The following is an 18837-nucleotide window of genomic DNA, read 5'->3' on the forward strand; positions in this document are numbered from 1 at the left end:
CGCTGCCTGGCACCTGCCGTGTGCTGGGCACTACTGTTGACAGTACTGGGCACTGGTAACGAGCTCATGGAGAGCTGTGCATGAGGATCCCTGACAGGAGGGCAAGGTCTGGCTAAAGTATCCGCAGGGAACAGGAGGGGTGAGCGGAGCTGAAAGGAAACAGTAGGAGAACAGGAAATGGCTCAGTCTAAAGACCTAGACACCCCATGAATGGCAACGGGCTGCAATAACTCTCACCTCCCTGGATTTTTAGAGTATGGCCTTCCCTCCTGAAATCAGAGTTGTCTACTTAGGAAGCAGGGACACAAGGGGTCTTAAAACCTACCTCCAGATTTTACCTCTCATACTTAGTAGTTATTGCAGTAATTTAGTAGGTTAAGCTGGTACCAAAATTTTATGATGAAAGGTTTTTTTTCAAATAAAATGTACCTGGAGGCTAAGGAAATTTGAGAAGAAAATAAACAGTAAATTAAGGAAAATGAAAAACTTAAAAAGCCCAATAAAAAACTTTAACTGGAGTTTGATGTAAAAATCCTTATTGCCAACATGTGACTTTTTAATCAAGAAAAGTAACGAAAAATTATTCTGACATGGACTGATGGAAATAACTGTGCCACACCAGCGCTCCCAGCCCTTTTCACTTCACAATGCGCACCGAAACAATGCTGTCTGGGAGCCATCAGCTCTGCACGGGTGACAGGATGGGGCTCTTCCCTGCTCACGGCAGCTGACTGGAGCCTTTGGCGCCAGACTGCTGTGAAAGTTCAGGGAAACAAGCTCCATGCATCTGTCACCCACTGCAGCCCATCTGAGGCATGCCAGGCTGGCTGAGAGCTGATGTCAAAAATTCAGAACTTTTTTAAAGTAGAAGAATACTTTTGAAAAGATTACTGATTGCTAAGCCTGATGATGTTTTTGTCTATAGTACTAACATTTGGAACTGTATGTTTAACAGTACTACTCTTTTTGGATATGAATTTATTTATAAGTCCTAATGCAAAAGAATAAATAATTTCAGAAAAACATACAAATGCTACAATACCTTTTACCAAAACCCAATATTACAATTGTGTTTTTAAAATTAAACCAGTCATGACTCATACAGTAGATCATCTAGAGAACACATTGTCAGAACTCATAAAATGAGCACAGATATATAGGGATGAACAAGAAAAGAGATACAACATCTACCTCATGGATTAAATACAAAGATTAAAAAAGACGAGTTTGTCATCTTACACATCAGAGAAAATGTAATGTGTTAGGTAGGTCTATGATAATTTGTGTTGAGTGCATCACCCCTGCACATTGAAATTTATCAAACTGATTTTTTTGTGGGCTATATACCATACAAAACAGTAAAATAAGCCTCAAGGGTATTGGTCTTTAAAAATCTTGGCTATCAGGAATGACAAATGCCTTCGAAAAGATTTTGTTCAGACTCACCGTGATTACAGCAGTCCCCCCTTACCCAAGGCAGGGGGTGGACACGTCCCAAGACCCCCAGTGGATGCCTGAAACCAAAGACAGTACCGAACCCTATATATACTGTTTTTTTCCTATATGTACATACCTATGATAAAGTTTAATTTACAAATTAGGCACAGGAAGAGTTCAACAACTAATGATAAAATAGAACAAATACATTGTAATACATTATGTGAATGTAATCTCTTTCTCAAAATATCTTACTGCACTGTACTCACCCTTCCTGTTACGATGTGAGATGCTACATGCCTACATGATGAGGGGAAGTGAGGCAGACACCCTGGACAAAGGGACAATTCATGTCTCAGGCGAGATGGAGTGAGATGGCACGAGATTTCATCAAACTACTCACAATGGTACGCGATTTCAAATTTATGAAGTGTTTATTTCTGGAATATTCCATTTAATATTTTTGGATCACAGTTGACTGTGACTAACTGAAACCGCAGGAAGGAAAACCACAGACAAGGGGAAGGATGACTGTAAAACGCACCCTAGTTAGGGAATCATCTACAATCACTCTTATATGGCAGTGCATCTGAAAAATGGCATTAATTTGTCATGGTTGCATTACCAAAGAAAAGTATAGAAAGAACTTAAAAAAGCAAGGTAACTGTTTTCAAAAAAAGTATTGATTCAAAAATTTACTGCACAAAAATATGTACTTCTTAAGTGTTTCTAATAAATTAACTCCATAACATTTTTATGTATATTTATATATTTATATATAATCCCTGATAATCTATCAAAGAGGGTCTAAAATAGTAAAATAAATGAATTTCAAAAGTACCCCCTTCATAAAATGTATTTAAACATTAATTTTTGTCAAATTTAAGGAATGTAACAATATGTACAACTCTTATGTATTAGTATAATACCAAAATAGTACAAGTCATTAATAGGCTGTCATAACTGTAAAATGTCTGAGTCAAGTTAAAATTGGAGGACAGCTTAGGTTCAAATGAACACAATTATCCATGGGAGATTCACTTTCTGAGAGGAAGTAACAATCAGGTACAGTAGATTTCACCAGAGGTAGTGTTCAAGTAAAAAAAAAAAAAAAAAAAAAAAAAGGTACGTGCTTCATTATCTTTAATCAACAAATAGGAAAAAAAAAATGTTGGTTTCTTAGTAGATGATCAGTTGGTGGCTTTTTTAATATGAATCTGAAATACAAAATTGTGAAGAGTACGGTAAGGCAATTAATTTTCAATTCCATAAAAGCCTTAAATATGAAATCGCAATCTTGTAAGAAATGTAGACTCTGAGCTGTTTCACTGATGTGACATACTGTCTTACCTCATTAAGAATGGCCCAAACAGCAGAATTCTGAGTAACTGAAAGTCGAAAGGCTGAAATGGGGTTTAGGTTTGGATCCACCATTCCTTCTGCAACACCATTCTCAAATTTTCCTTCAAAATAAAACCAACACTTTGTTGGGTGAACTGGAATAAGCACACATGAAACATCACTGTTTTAACAGGAAAGAAAAACACCAAAACATTTCTAGTGGAGGTCTTCAGACAGGGCATAGTTGAATTTTTTTCCTTCTTTCTACTTTTATTCACCTTTAAAATTTTTCATGAAGTAGTGTATGCTTAAAAACATTAGAAGCTACCCATTTAAAGAGGCAGAGCTATACTTTTTCTTATTACAAATTTGAAACAAAACAAAAATACATTTGTTCTTGCATCGACAATGTTTTGACATATAAGCTTTCAGCAAAATATGACTTACTCAAACCTTACCAAAATATACTCCATGCCATCACTTGGTCTGACCACTTTGAGGGTTAAGTCAATAATAACAAATTTCAACGCTTTAATTAGATATACACATAATGGCTGACCTTGAGCAGGACCTCAGTCTAGGTGTATTCTTTCCTAGGTCACATCTAGAAGGAGTTAAGGAATAATATCCTCTCTAGGAAGTTACAAAGTAAAACTCCATTAAAAATAACAAGCTGAAAAAGCTTTCCTATAAGGAAATGGACCAAGAACTTCTATAAACAGTAACGTGCTCTGGACTCAATCTTTCTTGCTGTGAGGAATCATATTCTTTTTAAACAAAACCAAAAATGCTATTGAAAAAGTGACAGGAAAATGGATGGTTCTGAGGCACATTTCTATAAGCCAGGGATCAGCAAATTTTTTATAAAAAGGCAGAGTAGATATTTTGGGCTTTGTGGACCAAAAGGAAAACTGAGAGTACTCATAGGTTCTTATAGGGAGAAAACAAATTTCCACAAAGTTTTTATTGATGGGCTTCAAAATACAGTAACAACTGAGTATATTTTATTTTTCTAATGCAGGTGTACCAAAGAGAATATAATTCCTTTTAGTGGATAACATTTCAATGAACCGGAATTCAGTTAATGTTCCTTATTAAGATCAATTGTAAATGGTCGTGGTGATGTGGATCGATGAGATTTTATGTATTTTATTTTCCACATTTCCTTTCACACAGCCTAGGTACTGCCAAACACTGACATCAACCCACAGGCACATGTTCATACTTGGAAGGTATTTACGAACTTCTATTAGGTTCTTCTCTCTGATATCTGCCTTCTTGTGGACCATTACATTGCGGATGAATCACTTTCAATCAAAGAGTACATGGAAATTCCTCAACTAGTTTGATTACTTGTAGTTCAAATAACGTTAACTGTCAAAGCGACTTGACTACAACAGTTTTGCATATACGCAGTTTTATCTTGTAATTTTAAGCTGAATTCATTAAGAAACATTATCAAGTCTTTAGCAAAAATTAATTTTCAAAGAAATAACAATAGTGATGAGGGCAGTTCTAAGAAAGGGAAGGAGGGAGGGGGAGAGAGGATGAGAATTCACAATAAAATTTGATCACTGCTAAGCCCAGACCTGCTGTGTTGTAGGGCAAATCAGGATACTCATTTCCTATTTCTAACAAAACTTCAAGGAATTGATGGCAAATTCCATGGAACGAATGAAGTTCACCACAATAAAACAATGGTACATGACGGACTCAAATATTTTAAGTACGTGCTGATGAATAATAAATCACCATAGGCTTTGAAAACCTTACATTTTCACAAGTTTTGTAAATTTACCCTCTTCTCCTCCAGATATATATTTACCACCATTCCTTGTAACACATCTTAGCAGATTCCACTTCAGGTTATACTGAATTTGTTTTCTCGACTTGTTTGAAAATAGTCTTGTCGGCAGCTGTTCCACAGACTACTCAGAGACCAAGCCTTCAGTCACTTCAAAATGGCGCTGGCAGCAAAGAAAAGCTGGGCAGTACTGGCAACATCTGTCGTGTTGTCAGGAGCCAAAGAAAACCACTAGAACAACTTGCTTTGCTTCCTGTTTACTGACTGATGTTCCCAACGTCCTCAACCCTTTGAGCAATTGTTCCATGAAAAATCAAGATGCAGAGAGAACAGGGTTGTAGAATATGCTATTTGTATATGACGACTATGTTTTTAAAAAATATACTCATATTTTTGAGTAGACTACTTCCGGAAGTATTCATTATAGGAACTGCTTCTGGGAAGCACTGGATAGGAGGGGAAAGAAAAGGAAATGAGACTTAAGTTTGCCCTTTTAAATTTGTATTTGGTACCATGTCCACGTATTATCCTTCCAAATGACAAATTTAACTTCTGTTCTTAACCCAATGTTCTAGTAGGTAAGTGTTAAAAGATAGAAGGGAAAAATGAAGAAGGAAATTACTGAAGTGACAAGAATCCTAAAATCCTGGCATTAGAGGGGGTGGGTTCCAAGGTCACGCCCTTTGCAGACCACCTCCTGCCACACGAGACAGCGGGTCCGATCCTTCCAGTTTTCTGTGAAAGGCTCTTCTGCCTTCTTATAACTTGAACCTACTAGTAAGTCCACTATTTCTTTCACAAGACTGTCCTTGGCTGTCACACCACAGTCAGCTAACCTACTCACTTCAACCATCAGGTCCTTAATGACTATAGTTGACTGTCCGCAGTTTCTGATGTACCTTCAGGCAGAAGCTGCTGCAGTCAGACCTGACCAAATCTAGCCCCCTGTATGGGCCAGTCTTTGTGGCTTGTTCCCACCCAAGAGGGCACTTATTAGCTATCTCTCCCCGGGGTTCTGTCAGACTTCTGGATGGGCTCCAGTTTAGTGAGTAGAGCTACCAATCTCCCCTTAACTACTTGCCACTACAGTCCTGATTCGCTCCACCAAGTCCTTAAGTGTGGATATTCCCAAGCTCTGTACTAAGTCAGTCTCCCTTTAGCGGTGCTGAGGGGCTCTGTCCTGATGGCCAGCTGGCCCTGCTCAGGGTCCCTGCAGGACAGCAGCCCACCTTCCTTGGGGTGGCATCTGCTTTCTGAGCTGAACACTGGCCCTTCGCTGTCCTGGCTGGGCTCCCAGTGAGTAGGCCATGAGCAGGCCCAGGGTGTCAAGGCCAATCTGCTCTGCCTTGTGAGCGGAGGTGATGTGGGAAGAGCCTCAGGTCTGGAAGGAGCAGGGAGAACAGGTTATCAGCTACTGCCCTTCTTGGTGGGCCACCACCACCCTGGAGCCAAGAGCAGGGCTACTGTCACATGCGCCCTGGGTCACGTGGCCTTACTGAGATTCAGATTTTCATGAGTAACTATTTCTCCATTTACTATATTTCTTTAAAATAATTTTCACTAGCTGTTGTTTCCCTAGGGAGAAAGTCCCAAAGTCCCCAATGTGCCACTCCACTCAAGCATACTTCTTAAGGAAGAATTTTTTATATTCAGTTGAAAAAAATCAGTTGCTCTGTTTCTTTTGTTGCACAAGGTCCTGCCTGGGTTTAATGATCCATCAATTCTCTTCTGGTCCTAAATGCAGGAACTGACGTCTGAGATGGTCATTTTCTTCAAATCACTGCAGACAATATAGATGTCTCTATTCCCTACGCTACTTCCATAAGCTAGAACACAACGGTCTCAGATTAAATGATAAAAGGTGACAGGTTAATACATGTATACCCAGCTTATTTTATGTACATTTCTAGAAGTGGGTTCAAATATACCCCAAGTATGAAAATAAACTCATCTATCCACCAAATTACATAGAAATTAGTCAGGGTTCACATCCAAGCCTTGGAGCAAAAACTGAATGACACCAAATGTAAAAAACTGCTCTAGAGAGAGTTATAAGAATGTATCTGTCCTGTATACCTAGAATATTACTTTTCCAATATTCTCTTTTACCTACCACTAAGAAAGGCAATAATTTATTTTAAGTAAAAGGAAATAACAGTAATTCACTGAGTAGATGTCAAGTGACAGGCCCTCTTCCTCAACTGCAGGAGGCACGAGACAAGGCCCCTCCCTTCCTAGTGAACCCACACAACAGAGCTGGGAAGCGACGATCAAGGAAGCAGAGGTGCACACAGTGTGCTGGAGGAGCAGGGAAGAGAGGCTACTAAACTGGTTAATAAAGGATGAGAGAGCATCCATTAGGAGAAATATCCATTGATCACGTCAGAAACGCAGCTGCACAGAAGAGCATGGGGCGCTAGAGAGATGACAGTCGTGGGACTGGAGAAACAAAGACTAAGAGGACAGGGACGTGATCGGACGGTGGGTGGAACTATGGAGTCTGACAGTGGGAAGTTGCTATGTTTAACCTGGGCAAACAGAATCATAATATGACATCACAGAAAGTACCTGCAGGCCCAGTGGAAAGCCAGTAGAGAACGAAGGCAGACGCAAGTCCCCCTCTGGCTAGGACAGGGAGGCAGAGGGCGACCAGTCAGATACAAATGGACACGTTTACGTTAATGGACAATAAGGTGTTCGGGGTGTCTCCCAAAGTTAGGTTCAGAAACCAGATGAATGGTGAGAGCAAAAACTATGGTGACTAAAAGAACAAATAGCACAGTTCCTAACAAGCTGTGGACCCCTGCCAGAACCAGCTCCAGCTAAAATATGCAACCTGTAAAACCCCAAGTCACTGCCAGTCACCTTGGCCACCAGCCAAAATGACTGACCTAGGGATGCAAGCAGGCCCCAAGGATCCTCTAGTTTTTCCTTTCCTTGAGCTTCAGTTCACAGGCCTGGGAAAAGATACTCAGACAAGTGAGCCTGCAGTGAATCAACTACATCCTGGGTGCCTTGCTCCAGACAATAACAAAGAAAACTCAAGCTTCTTGCTAGTCTGCACAGCTGTTTACAAGAACCAGCTGCCTTGTTCTTTATAACCTGATAAAAGCCCAAACCCCTTACCCTTTGGAGCCAGTTACTCTTAATGTTTGGCCCCTTTCCTTACTCGGAAACTGAATAAACCTTTTATTTTACTCCCTGTGGTACTGGCACCCTAACATTTTGGTGGCCCATATGAGGAAGTCCCTTGCTCTGGACCATTTGCTCTTTCACACTGCAATGTAAGCTTGGTGACCAGGCGGTCTGGCTCAAGGATGGCTCTTTCAATAACAACATATCCTCCAGCTTGACCTCTATTGCTGCTGCCCTGGCAAATGGTCTGAGATTCCCCATGTTCAGACTTTCTTCTTTCTCAGGACTCTAAACTCCAAACCTCTTGTAGCATTCCTCTTCTCACCCCTTCTCTGTCACTCCCTCCCCTCCTGCCAACACTGAAGACCCTCCACTCTCTGCCCCCCGCCCCCACCGATGCCATTTCCCTACACCTGCCAGCACCCCCTCCTTCCCCTCCCTGCCTCCTTCCTTCAGCCACACTCAGTCCCGCCATACTTTCCAGGAAGCCCTTAACCTGGCTCACCAACTCCCCTCAATGAAGCCTGCCGGGCCGGAGGGACTCATCCGGTCCATGCCCCCTTTTCAATGTCTGATTCATCTCTGACCCAAATTAAATAAGGTAATTTTTTGGCGAATTTTTCGGTGAACACCTCACTCTCTCCTACGGGTTCTCACGAAGAGACATCATGGTATTTTCTCTACCTACACTAACATGGAAGAACATAATCGAATCCTAGTTAAGGCCAGAGAGTACTGAAATGACCTTAACTGGCGGCAGCCAGTCGCTTAGGCCACTGGCACTGTAGCTGCCCCTCAGCAGGACTCCAGCTGGGACTACTAGGCTGCGTCCCCTGACCGCTGAAGTAGGGACCATGTCATCCTGTCTTCTCGAAGGTCTGAGATAGCTTACTATGTAGCCTGTCAATTACATTACAGAGCTCTCAGGCCCAGCAATTCTGCACAGTTTGGTCCATGAGAGAGGGAACCTACTCCTGCAGAGCACTGAGTGCCGAGCACCTCGGCAATACGAATCACCTGCTGTGTTAGTTCTAAGGAGTACAGACTGCTGGTAAAAATAGAATTAAGGAGTCCAGCTGTACCTGTGCCTGTGCCCAGGATGCCAAGAACAGTTAAAACAATACAGGGACCTCTTTTTATTCGTGGGGAATGGCCTAACATAGGTAAGGGGATGGAGTCAATGAGAAGGGTGAGCGTGGGAATAACATGAGCTAAATTGCACGTTCCTGTCCAATTGGTGGGCAGACATAAGTAGGCATTGGTACCATGAAGAAATAAGGGTGGTTTGTGGAATTTAAACAAGCATCAATAGAAATGTTAAAATGAGGTTTGCGAAGTCTGAAGGAGGAGTGTCCAATACCTCATAGTACTGAACATACCACTCTACTGACGTACCAGCAAGGGGAGGGATTTACGCAGCCCCAGGAGGAACCACGGATGACTTACAGGCCCAACCAAACGAAGGACTAGAGGGATTCTAGCTGACATCACGGTGTGACAGAGTTTTCTGTCTGCACCACAGGTGTTCAGAGGAGATGGCTAAGTCAGCAGGCATCTAGGTACAGTTCTAAAGCTCAGTTGGGGCAGGGGCGGATTCTGGCCCATGGATGTCGCTGAGCCCGAGAGGAGCTGAGGCCGTACAGCAGGAACCTGCAGAGGGCAGCGGAAGGCCGACTGCCCATCAATGAGCATCCACAATGACATAGCAGACGGAGAATGAAAGGGACCAGAAAGTGAACCTCTGATCTGAAAGCCTGGTTGGGTCAAGGTAACATAAGCATATACTAAAACATAAAAACAAATAAAACCTGGAGTACACTGGCAACTGTGAACATCTGAAAAGCATTTGAAATCCCTTTAGGGTGAATCCCGAAAAAAAAAGGGATCCTTTTTTATGAGTTTAAAGTTGGTATTACCTATTCTGAAATAACCATCTTCTAATCGTTTGTCTTTGGTTTCTTTGCTTAGTTCCAAACCTTCACTCTAAAATAGAACAAAAACATGAATTCCATAAATAATTACTTCTATTCAAAACAAAGCTAAGTTACTGCTATACCTAAATATAAAAATGGCATTTGTGGCAGATATTTATGAAGAAAGAAAATATTATCTCAGTCTTGAACCTTAAAAGGCTTACCAATATGATTGGTCATGTATCTACCTCGTCTGAATCTATAATCTGGTTAGAAATTTTTAATTTCAAATAATTTTAAATTTAAATCAATATAACAGAATACTATTTTCTATTAAAAATATACACAAGAACTGTGTTAACTTTAAAGATATCTAAGCATTCCTTAGAGACCAATACATTAATTTTGTGTATTAATGAACAAGGATTAAAATCGCAGGGTATTTGGGACTCAAAATACAAACAGTAGGCAAACAAAGTAAAGAATGATTCAATTATTTTCCTAGTATAAAATTCCAACTATTTTCCAATAGGTAACAAAATGAAAGCTCATTCTTTGAGTAATGTAAATGGGACAATATATCAGGTATTTTGTATTTCAAAAGAAACTAGGTTTGCCTCTGAGATCCCACAATCACCTCATAAACATGAGTCTGCTGGTATTAATCTTGAGGAAAACTAAGGAGAAAAAATAGTCATACCTTAAAAGGCAAAACTTCCACAGTTGTGTTTAGCAGAATATCTCCTGGATGTTCTTGGCTGCCACTATGGAACAAATAACTGGAAATAAAAACATAGAAATACATAGACTGTAAAGATTCAAGAAGGTAGCCTTACTTCGGAGGAAGCTTTCTACATAGGCTGATAACCTAGAACTTGTAAATAGGTGCACATCATGCTCTGAACAGTTGTGGGCAACTAAAAAACCAAAGGATGTAACCTTTGGGCAATATGTTAATTCCTTCTGTTGGAAAAGGCATGTCTACTGCTTAATGTAATAATGTACTAAACAGATTAAAAATATAAGGACAGTTTTATGCTGCTGTTTACACTGCTTTAGATATATAAACCTCCTGGCAGGAATAACAAGACAGCGTTATAATACCACAGACTCTTGTATAAGAAAATTTTCATCAGGGCAGCCACGAATCATGGCAAGTTCAAAGACTAGTTTTATCCAATATGAGTAAGTATTAGTAGAGTAAAAACAAATTAACCAATTCTAAATATCTGAATAATTCCATTTGTCAATGTTAACAAATATCTGACTATTGACTGATTACATGATACCCTGGGATAAATCTAAAATACTACCTGGTTATGAGTATAATGTTCTTACATGTTGATACCCTGAAAACTAGCATGTGTGGGGGAGGGTGGAAACTCGATAGAGCATATCTATAACTAAACCTAAAACTTAAGTTTAGTTATGTTACATCGTTAAATGTTTATGTTTAGGAGTCAGAAAGACCTGCATCCAAGTCCTGGTCTCTCATTTACCAGAATTTTCACCTTTAGCAAGTTGAATTTTCACTTTTAGGCAAGTTTAGCTTTCTGAGACTGAGTTTCCTCTATACAATGCAGATATTCCCAGCCTCACGGGACTGTACCAAGGTGTCTATGAGAACTGACAGAACACCTTGCATAGCAAAAATACTCAGCAAGTAACAGTTATAGTATGGTTCTGAGAGTTACAGTATTGAGTTGGTGGGCAAAAACCATCTGTGATGAGGACTTGCTTTCCCAATGTCGCATGGGTCAGGAGGCCCTAAGGAGAAGGTCCTTCTAAGCTACACCCAAAATTACTTTCAGCACTTTCACCAAGACACTTCTTTTTAGGATGCCCCTGCCTTGGAATGCTGCTTCACGTAACCATGGGCCATTCAACATTTCAGCTATAGATGCGAAAACAGGGGTGGGGGAGCCACCTTTAAGAAAAGAGCCCATGGATATAATCTGTTTTATACGGACTGATTCAGAGGTGTTCTCTATGATGATTTATAGTGAAAAATTCAATACCACTTAAAAAGTTTAACATTAAAAGTAAATGATGGTAGAGCCTTGCGATAGAGTGAGATACTGTACCAGCACTAAAATGTTTACGAATCACTTATGACAGAGTACAATGAAAATGTCAACCACAAAATTACATGTAGACCATAATCTCAAAGTAGAACTACCAAGAAAAAGCTGTGCCAGTATGGTAACAGTGGTGTCCTTGGGGTTGTGATTTTTTTTCCCTAATTTTTCTTACCTTTAGGTTTCTGTATAATGAATACATATCATGTTACACAGTCAGAATATATTATTCCTAACACTTCATTTCCATGTTGATAGGGACAACTTCCGCTTTCCCCCCTCAGCAAATGGCTTACTGTGGAAACCAAACAGTGATTCCCTTACTCTGTCCTAGGATGCGTGGTTCTATCCACGAACTCTAAGAATATCCACAAACACTATGATTTTAGAACTGTGCGCTCAGCAGGGGCATGTAACTATTACTTTACAGAAGTTTATTATAAATGTATTTGTTGGTAAGAAATTTGATCTCATATATTGTGAGTTTTTAGGTAGATTCTTCAACAGAATTATCTTCATTTGCTAAAAATAAACCAATAAACATGGGTTGAGGTTATTCAAGTTTAATAGGTGAAAAAAAATCGTTTCTGATTCAATAACGACTCTGTGGTAAACAATACCTCAAAATGAAGATTATCACTATATAGTATAAAAGTGAACATTAAATAACAAAACAAATATTACATATATTTTGTACTTATATAAGTACAAAATATTACTCAAAAGTATTTTTGTTTTTCCAGTGATGTTCCCATTGCTCAAAATATTTTTATACTTAAATTCCTCTTTAGAATAAGTTTAGCGCAACAAAAGAAAATTAGTAACATTATATTATAGCTATGCTTTGTTTTTGACCACCTTAAAGAGAATCTGGCAGATTCTAAAGCCAAATGGCACTCACACGAGGACACAAAATGCAATAAGCCACAGGCTAGAGAATTAAATTCTCTTCTAAGGATCATATGTAATAAGCCATAGGCAGTGTGGGAATACAGCAAAAACTGAGCAAAGGCTGAAGGAATCATGACTGCTAAATAAAAAACATTAAGAAAGAATCCTCAACTTTGTAAAATGAACATGAATGTTGAAAAACATAAAAGGGTTGTGAATTCCTCCATGTTGTATTTAAAAGTCTACAAAATCATTGTCTAGAAACAGAGTCTATTAAATTTATCATTTCAACCAAACTGCTGTGCAATTGACCAGCTATCAATCAAATCTTAGAGGATATTTATTCTAGGGCAGGAATGTGAAAACAAATTTGAGATTTTGAGGGAGAGTTCTACATCAAAGTATTAAAAACTTTATTAAATATATGTTCAGAAATACCAATGGAATTTATTGAACATGATAAATACTGATATTATATCTGGAAACAACACACCTATTACCGAGTTGTAGGAAATGTATTTTATAACCCAACATTTGGGACCCACTGTTTCCTGACATCTGTTTTACACACAAAAATTCCAGCATAATTCACATGAATAAGAGGCCTGAATTGTAAGACCAAATGTATTCAATAATCACCTACCTTTCTACACTGACTGGCTTATCAAATTTAAATAGGATGTAGTCTCCAGCTAGCGGGGTTAGAGCCCAGAAGAAGTCCTCCCCCACGTATGTTTTCTCCAGTGTGTGTCCTTGGTAGACCTTCAGAGAAGTAGATACCTCTGCAGGCGGGTTTACATGGATTTTAAGAAGTAATGGTTTCATATAATCTTTATCCTAGGGAGAGACACATGTATACTATTAAAACAACACATAGTTTATTTAAACTTAAGAAGAAGAGCAATGATAATGCATTAAATAACAAATTGTACATGCATGAGAAAAATCAAATTAAATCACCAACCGTGAGTTTCTGAATTTTTCCTGCTAGTGAAGAATGCAGACCAATATGCTGGAAGAGGGAAGGTCTGAAGCGAATTCGCAGATTTGCTTTCTGTCTATCACAATGTTTCTAAATGAGGGGAAAAAAATCATGTTAGTGTTACATAAAGTGAAATCATGCCCTAATCTGAAAAATGAGAAGTCCTTTAAGGAAATATTGAAAAGGAAATCCAATTTCATCTCGTACTTCCAAGTCATGTTTTTTTAGGGTCCTCTTTGAGGCATTAATAGAATTGCTACCTACTTGATAAACAGTCATGATGCAGAAATTAAAAATAAGCACATCTAAGGGAAGAGTTAGGATTTAACTTCAACCGTCTTTCAAGATATGTCAATATAGATTTGATTTTTAATATTAAAATGCACAAACTATAAACAAGAGGTTTGGTTCAAATAGACAAAATATACAAAGATAATATAATGAAGAATTTGCAAATAATAAAAGGCACATTTTGTTGCATTAAAGCAATCTGAAAATGTGAGGCAATAACTTGACTACAAGCAAGTAGATGATACTAAAAGTTCCATAGATAAATCCATCTCAGTACAGTTAGGGGACACTACTGTTTCTACTCAAAATCCCTCAGGGCCCAGACTTCAGATCACAATCTGCCTTCACACTTGGCCACAGCATGTGAAACCTTTGATGCCAGCAGGCTCTCGATGGGCGTTATTTTGCTTTTTCAAGAGAGACATGGCTGGCTGCTTTTGCTTTGACAAACTCTTTTCATTCTCAATGAATTTTTGTATTTTAGATCAAGAACATATTGAAAAAGACACATTTATAAGACATTTCCACTTTGAAAGACCTCCAATAATTTACTTCGTGTTAAAAGGCCTGATTTTTCTCAAGGTTTTACTTCATTAACATTATTGCTAACACTAGAACAGAGGGGGAGCAGTATATTTTATTCACAAGAATTCAACCACTCAAGTGGAAGGAGGGGAAGGGAAACAAAGGGAGGGAGAGTAAAGGAGAAGAGCAAAGGGAGCAGAAGAGAAAAGAAAACTGGGGCTTGGGACCAAAATATACAAAGATATTGCAGCAACAGATACATGTGGGCCTGGAGCCTGAGGGCCGGGGACAAGTCTTTGAAAGAATGTAGCGGTACTCTGAAGGGACCCAGACCCATCAGAGATGGCTCCAGGTGCCAGCAGGTGTGTGGTGACAGCTTCTTTGACTTTCTAGTGAAAGCAACTAGAGATTTATAGGCCATGGAAAACTGTGGCCATAGGAAGAGTGAAAGACAGAACTGCCCATAGAGTCATGTGCTAAAATTTAGGGGTGATTTAAAGGGTTTTTGTGGTTTTAATTTTTACTGTCAGTTTTTCACCTCACAGGCTCATTTTTAGAACCTAACCATATATTAAACTGCACAGTACCAATTCAATGCAAGTGTACTTCAGGAGTATAAAGAGGAAATTATCTTTCTTGTGTCCTACAATAAAAATTCCTATAAATTACAAAGAAAATACAGGTAAGGGTTTATATAACTAAAATGAGTTGTTTGAACCAATGTTCAATCATTGAAAAGTAGATATTCTATTTCACTGTATTCCATCATTTTCTCTAAGAAACTGGTTTTGAAAAAAATAAAGAAGGCAACAATAGCTTATAGACACAGAAGATAGTGTTCTACAAACTAACTGGCAGGTAGGACAACAAAACTATTCTAGGGAATACAAGGTTATGAAGTCAAATTAAGTTGTTTATTTGTTAAAATAAATGTTAAATCAACCCTAGAATGACATATATTTCCTTGTTGTTACATGTCAAAATTGACCTAATTTTTAAGAATGTGTACATTCCTATTTCATGCATGCTTATACCAAATAAATGTTTTTTCAGAGGTACAATTCTAATTGGACAAGGAAAACATACCTAATTCATTTTTGTATTAAGATTACTATGGAAATAACTTGATACTTGAATAATCAAAGTAAAACTCATCATTCACTTACTTACCTGCTATCACTTCTCTCCCCCAAAAGTCAGCATATTAGTATCAACACTGGTTTCTTCCAAGTAATGCACTGAAAGGTACTTCTTTGACTTGCCATTGTTTTAGAATAAAATATTACTGTTCTGTTTTATTCCTTATTTCCAAATGTGTTAGGGTCTAATATTGTCCCCAAAGTATTTTAAAACAGAGAGTTGACAAAGAATAGGAAGAAAACTGAAACACTCCCCAATGCTGGACAGATATGACCAGCCCCTGTGGCTGACAGTAATGGGACAGCAGGGCTAAGTCACAGCAGGTACTACCAGCGGTATAGAGAAAGGTGGGCTTCACTGATTTATAGGATTTTCCCACTGCTATTTAATAAAAGTTCCTCCAATATAAACTTTTTATTGGCTCAAGAAAGAAGGTGAGCACTTCAGTTAGTGAGTGGAAATGCCTATTTTATTGTTCATTTACAAAATTTGGTTCCCTAAAAGTCAGTTTCACAAAATACTGAAAAAAGGCTTCTTCCATGCTCATAAGAAATTAACGTACCGCATCTTTTTCAGGGTTGCAGACTTTTACCCAGAGAATATGGTCCAAGAGCCAGTCAATAGGCTTATCCTTATAGAACATAAATATGAATTCCACAATCAGAGTGAGGTCGGGCGCTTGAAACATTTTACCTGAAAAGATATTCCCAGTCAATAGCCATAACAAAGAAACTGAGCATCGGTGGAGCTTCAGTGAGACTGACATGACACATGTGCTAAAGCTTGTGCTTTCGGCTATAAATCATCATGTATAATGTCCCCTACCTGTGTGATCAAAAACAAACCAACATGCTTTAGCTAAAGACCGAACTGTCCCCTGGGTATAAATGGAAGTACAGAACTCCTGACTTTCTGGTTCAAAACCTATCATCCAACTCCTGGCTCAAAGGGTTCAAGAAGCAAGCCAGAGATTTTTCCTTCATGTCTTAACATTTTTATCATAAAAAAGAAATTTAAGAGGTTTAGAAAAAAAAAGAAAAACAATAACTTTAATCAGTAAATGCAAAAAAAAAAAAAGGACTCTTTATTCTGTCTTTACTTTTAAGTCTCAAGATGTTTTCTGACTCAAGTTCAAGATAAATGATGAGATTAAAGGTTGAGTCTCAAACATTCAAAGATATAAAGGACTACAGGAAGTGAAATGCTATCCTCTGGGTATTTTTTAAGACCTGTACATTTCCTTCAGTTTTTCAACTTTAAACATATTCTCCTCAGTTGGATAATTTAGGAATTTTAGTGAAAATTTAAAATGAGCACCCTGACTAGTCTTTACTGACTAATAAAAGCAACAAATAAATACAAATCAATGACTAAAGAGGAACTTCATGTACTGCACCAAATACAAGGAATTTGTATTAGAAAAGTGTTGGTGTAGCATTCTTTTTAAAAGAACCCCACTCTTGCAAGAGCACTGGGCTATAAAAGAGGAACTGGAGGGTCAGAGAAGAGCCCAGACACACGCAGCAGGGCCAGGGCCAGCTCTACATATGAATGTAAGGGGACAGCAGGGCTGCCTGTAGCACTCCTCAGTAAACACTACCACCTCAGAAGCTTCCAAATCCTACTTAGGTCCACTTCTGTCATTTTATACATGGAAGCTTACCCAAGCTAGATTTGCTCAAAAGCAATCCACTTTCAGAATAAAGACAATTTGGAGGTTAAAAAAAAAAAAAATTAGTTTAAGACCCAAGAGTCACAGTTATTTCTGAAAAGTAGATAAATCTGACATTTTTCTTACCGATGAAGCCCAGCTGGGAGAACTCAAGTATCATCCATTCCTCAGAAGGAAGTTGAAGGGCAAAATTTTTTATAGTGTTAAAGTAATTCTGTTTGACAATAATATCATCTTCAAGCTAAGGAAAGTTGAACAGTCATATTAATATATTAGGAAGAGAAGATTTAGATAGATTACATTATAAAGAAATTCAAGCACACTTTATAATGAAAATCAAAAAACAATGGTCAAAAATGATGAAAATACAAAATTAAATTTTATTAAAAGGAAATGAGGAAAATAAAATGGAAGACGCACATAGCAAGTCAGTTGGGCTGCCCCGCACCATGAGGAATGACACTGCCACCCCGTGGCTACTCTTGTGTGGTCCCTTATCATGCCCAATGATTGATTTCACACTAGCTTTTTTTTTTTCTTTGCAAATAAAAAGGGTTTTTGCAGGCCTTTAACTTTTTTTTTTTTTTTTTTTGCTTTTTATATAATACACATACCAAGTCAAAGAGAAAATTAGAAAAAAAGGCTAGGGGCCTTCCTTCTCTGCCCTCCAGCCACCCGACACCGGTATGGGCATGTAGCACTCATGCACCCATACGCACCAAGGGCTTCCACCTAAATCCACATTTTTATTTTTATTTTTTAAAACGGTATCATACTATAAAACTGTTTATTTTCCTCTTAAAATAGCATGACTATCTTTCCAGGTTAATAAATACAGATTTGAACCATTCTTTTTAATAGGTGCACAATGTTCCATAATACCAACATACAACTCATTCGACTCCACCCTGCTCACAGGCAAACATCCAGGTTGTTTCTCGTTTTTTGTCAGTGCTGCAATAATATGCTTATACTTCTGTACTAGTGCTTGTCACTTCTGCAGGACAGATTCCTGTAAGTTCTTCTTAATATTTAAAAGATATTTTCAGAATACTTAAGAAGTGTAGCAGTTCACGGAGTGCCAGTTAAACCCATGTGCTCCGCCAGTACCATGTGTTACTATGCTTGGGATTTTTATCGGTTCAACAGGGAGCTGACAGAGCAGCAACGATGAATGTATACAAAGGCCTCCTCCCAGAATCCCCTTTCATAAAATTTTAAAGTCACGGGATGATTTAAGATCCTAAAAAAAATTTTTCTTAATTTCATATTATTTCTAATTACCTTCTAAGTAATTTTCACTTATTTTAGTATTTTGATTTTTCATGTGTTTAAGTCCTATAAGCTTTCTTCTTCCTATCTGTGAAGAAACAGTAGTTATTTGGAAGATATGATATTGAGACTCACCAAATATTTATTGAGTTTTATGTTCCAAACACTCCACTAAACCCTGAGACTACATCAGTGAACAAAACAGACATATCTTTCACGGAAGCTAAAGGGAAAACTAGACAAAGCGAAGAGCTACGCTGGCACCTCACCTTGCTTTCTGAAAGAGGGGGTCCCTTTGCTCAAGCCTAAACATTAATTGCATATGACCCCAAGGAAGGATGACATTAGATAATTCC

The 18837-nt window shown here is 38.4% G+C and overlaps 1 protein-coding gene across 3 annotated transcripts in view; it reads right to left on the reverse strand.

Moving 5' to 3' along the window:
* Positions 1 to 961: 961 nt before the first annotated feature.
* The window catches only part of MGAT4A (alpha-1,3-mannosyl-glycoprotein 4-beta-N-acetylglucosaminyltransferase A), an 87224-nt gene continuing 69348 nt past the window's right edge, over positions 962 to 18837 (reverse strand). For 2 of the 3 annotated variants that reach the window (XM_016143031.2, XM_016143032.2), the window contains exons 9-16: positions 17336 to 17450; positions 16100 to 16230; positions 13564 to 13671; positions 13243 to 13436; positions 10331 to 10409; positions 9634 to 9700; positions 2788 to 2900; positions 962 to 2654 (exon numbers count right to left, since the gene is read on the reverse strand). In XM_016143031.2, the coding sequence (XP_015998517.1) occupies positions 2628 to 2654; positions 2788 to 2900; positions 9634 to 9700; positions 10331 to 10409; positions 13243 to 13436; positions 13564 to 13671; positions 16100 to 16230; positions 17336 to 17450 (834 nt within the window). In that variant the 3' untranslated portion in view covers positions 962 to 2627. The remainder of the gene's footprint in view (positions 2655 to 2787; positions 2901 to 9633; positions 9701 to 10330; positions 10410 to 13242; positions 13437 to 13563; positions 13672 to 16099; positions 16231 to 17335; positions 17451 to 18837) is intronic. The other variant, XM_016143033.2, reaches the window with a different exon arrangement.

The sequence above is a fragment of the Rousettus aegyptiacus genome, unplaced genomic scaffold (assembly GCF_014176215.1).
Source record: "Rousettus aegyptiacus isolate mRouAeg1 unplaced genomic scaffold, mRouAeg1.p scaffold_m13_p_7, whole genome shotgun sequence".
In the NCBI taxonomy this organism is placed as follows: Eukaryota; Metazoa; Chordata; class Mammalia; order Chiroptera; family Pteropodidae; genus Rousettus; species Rousettus aegyptiacus.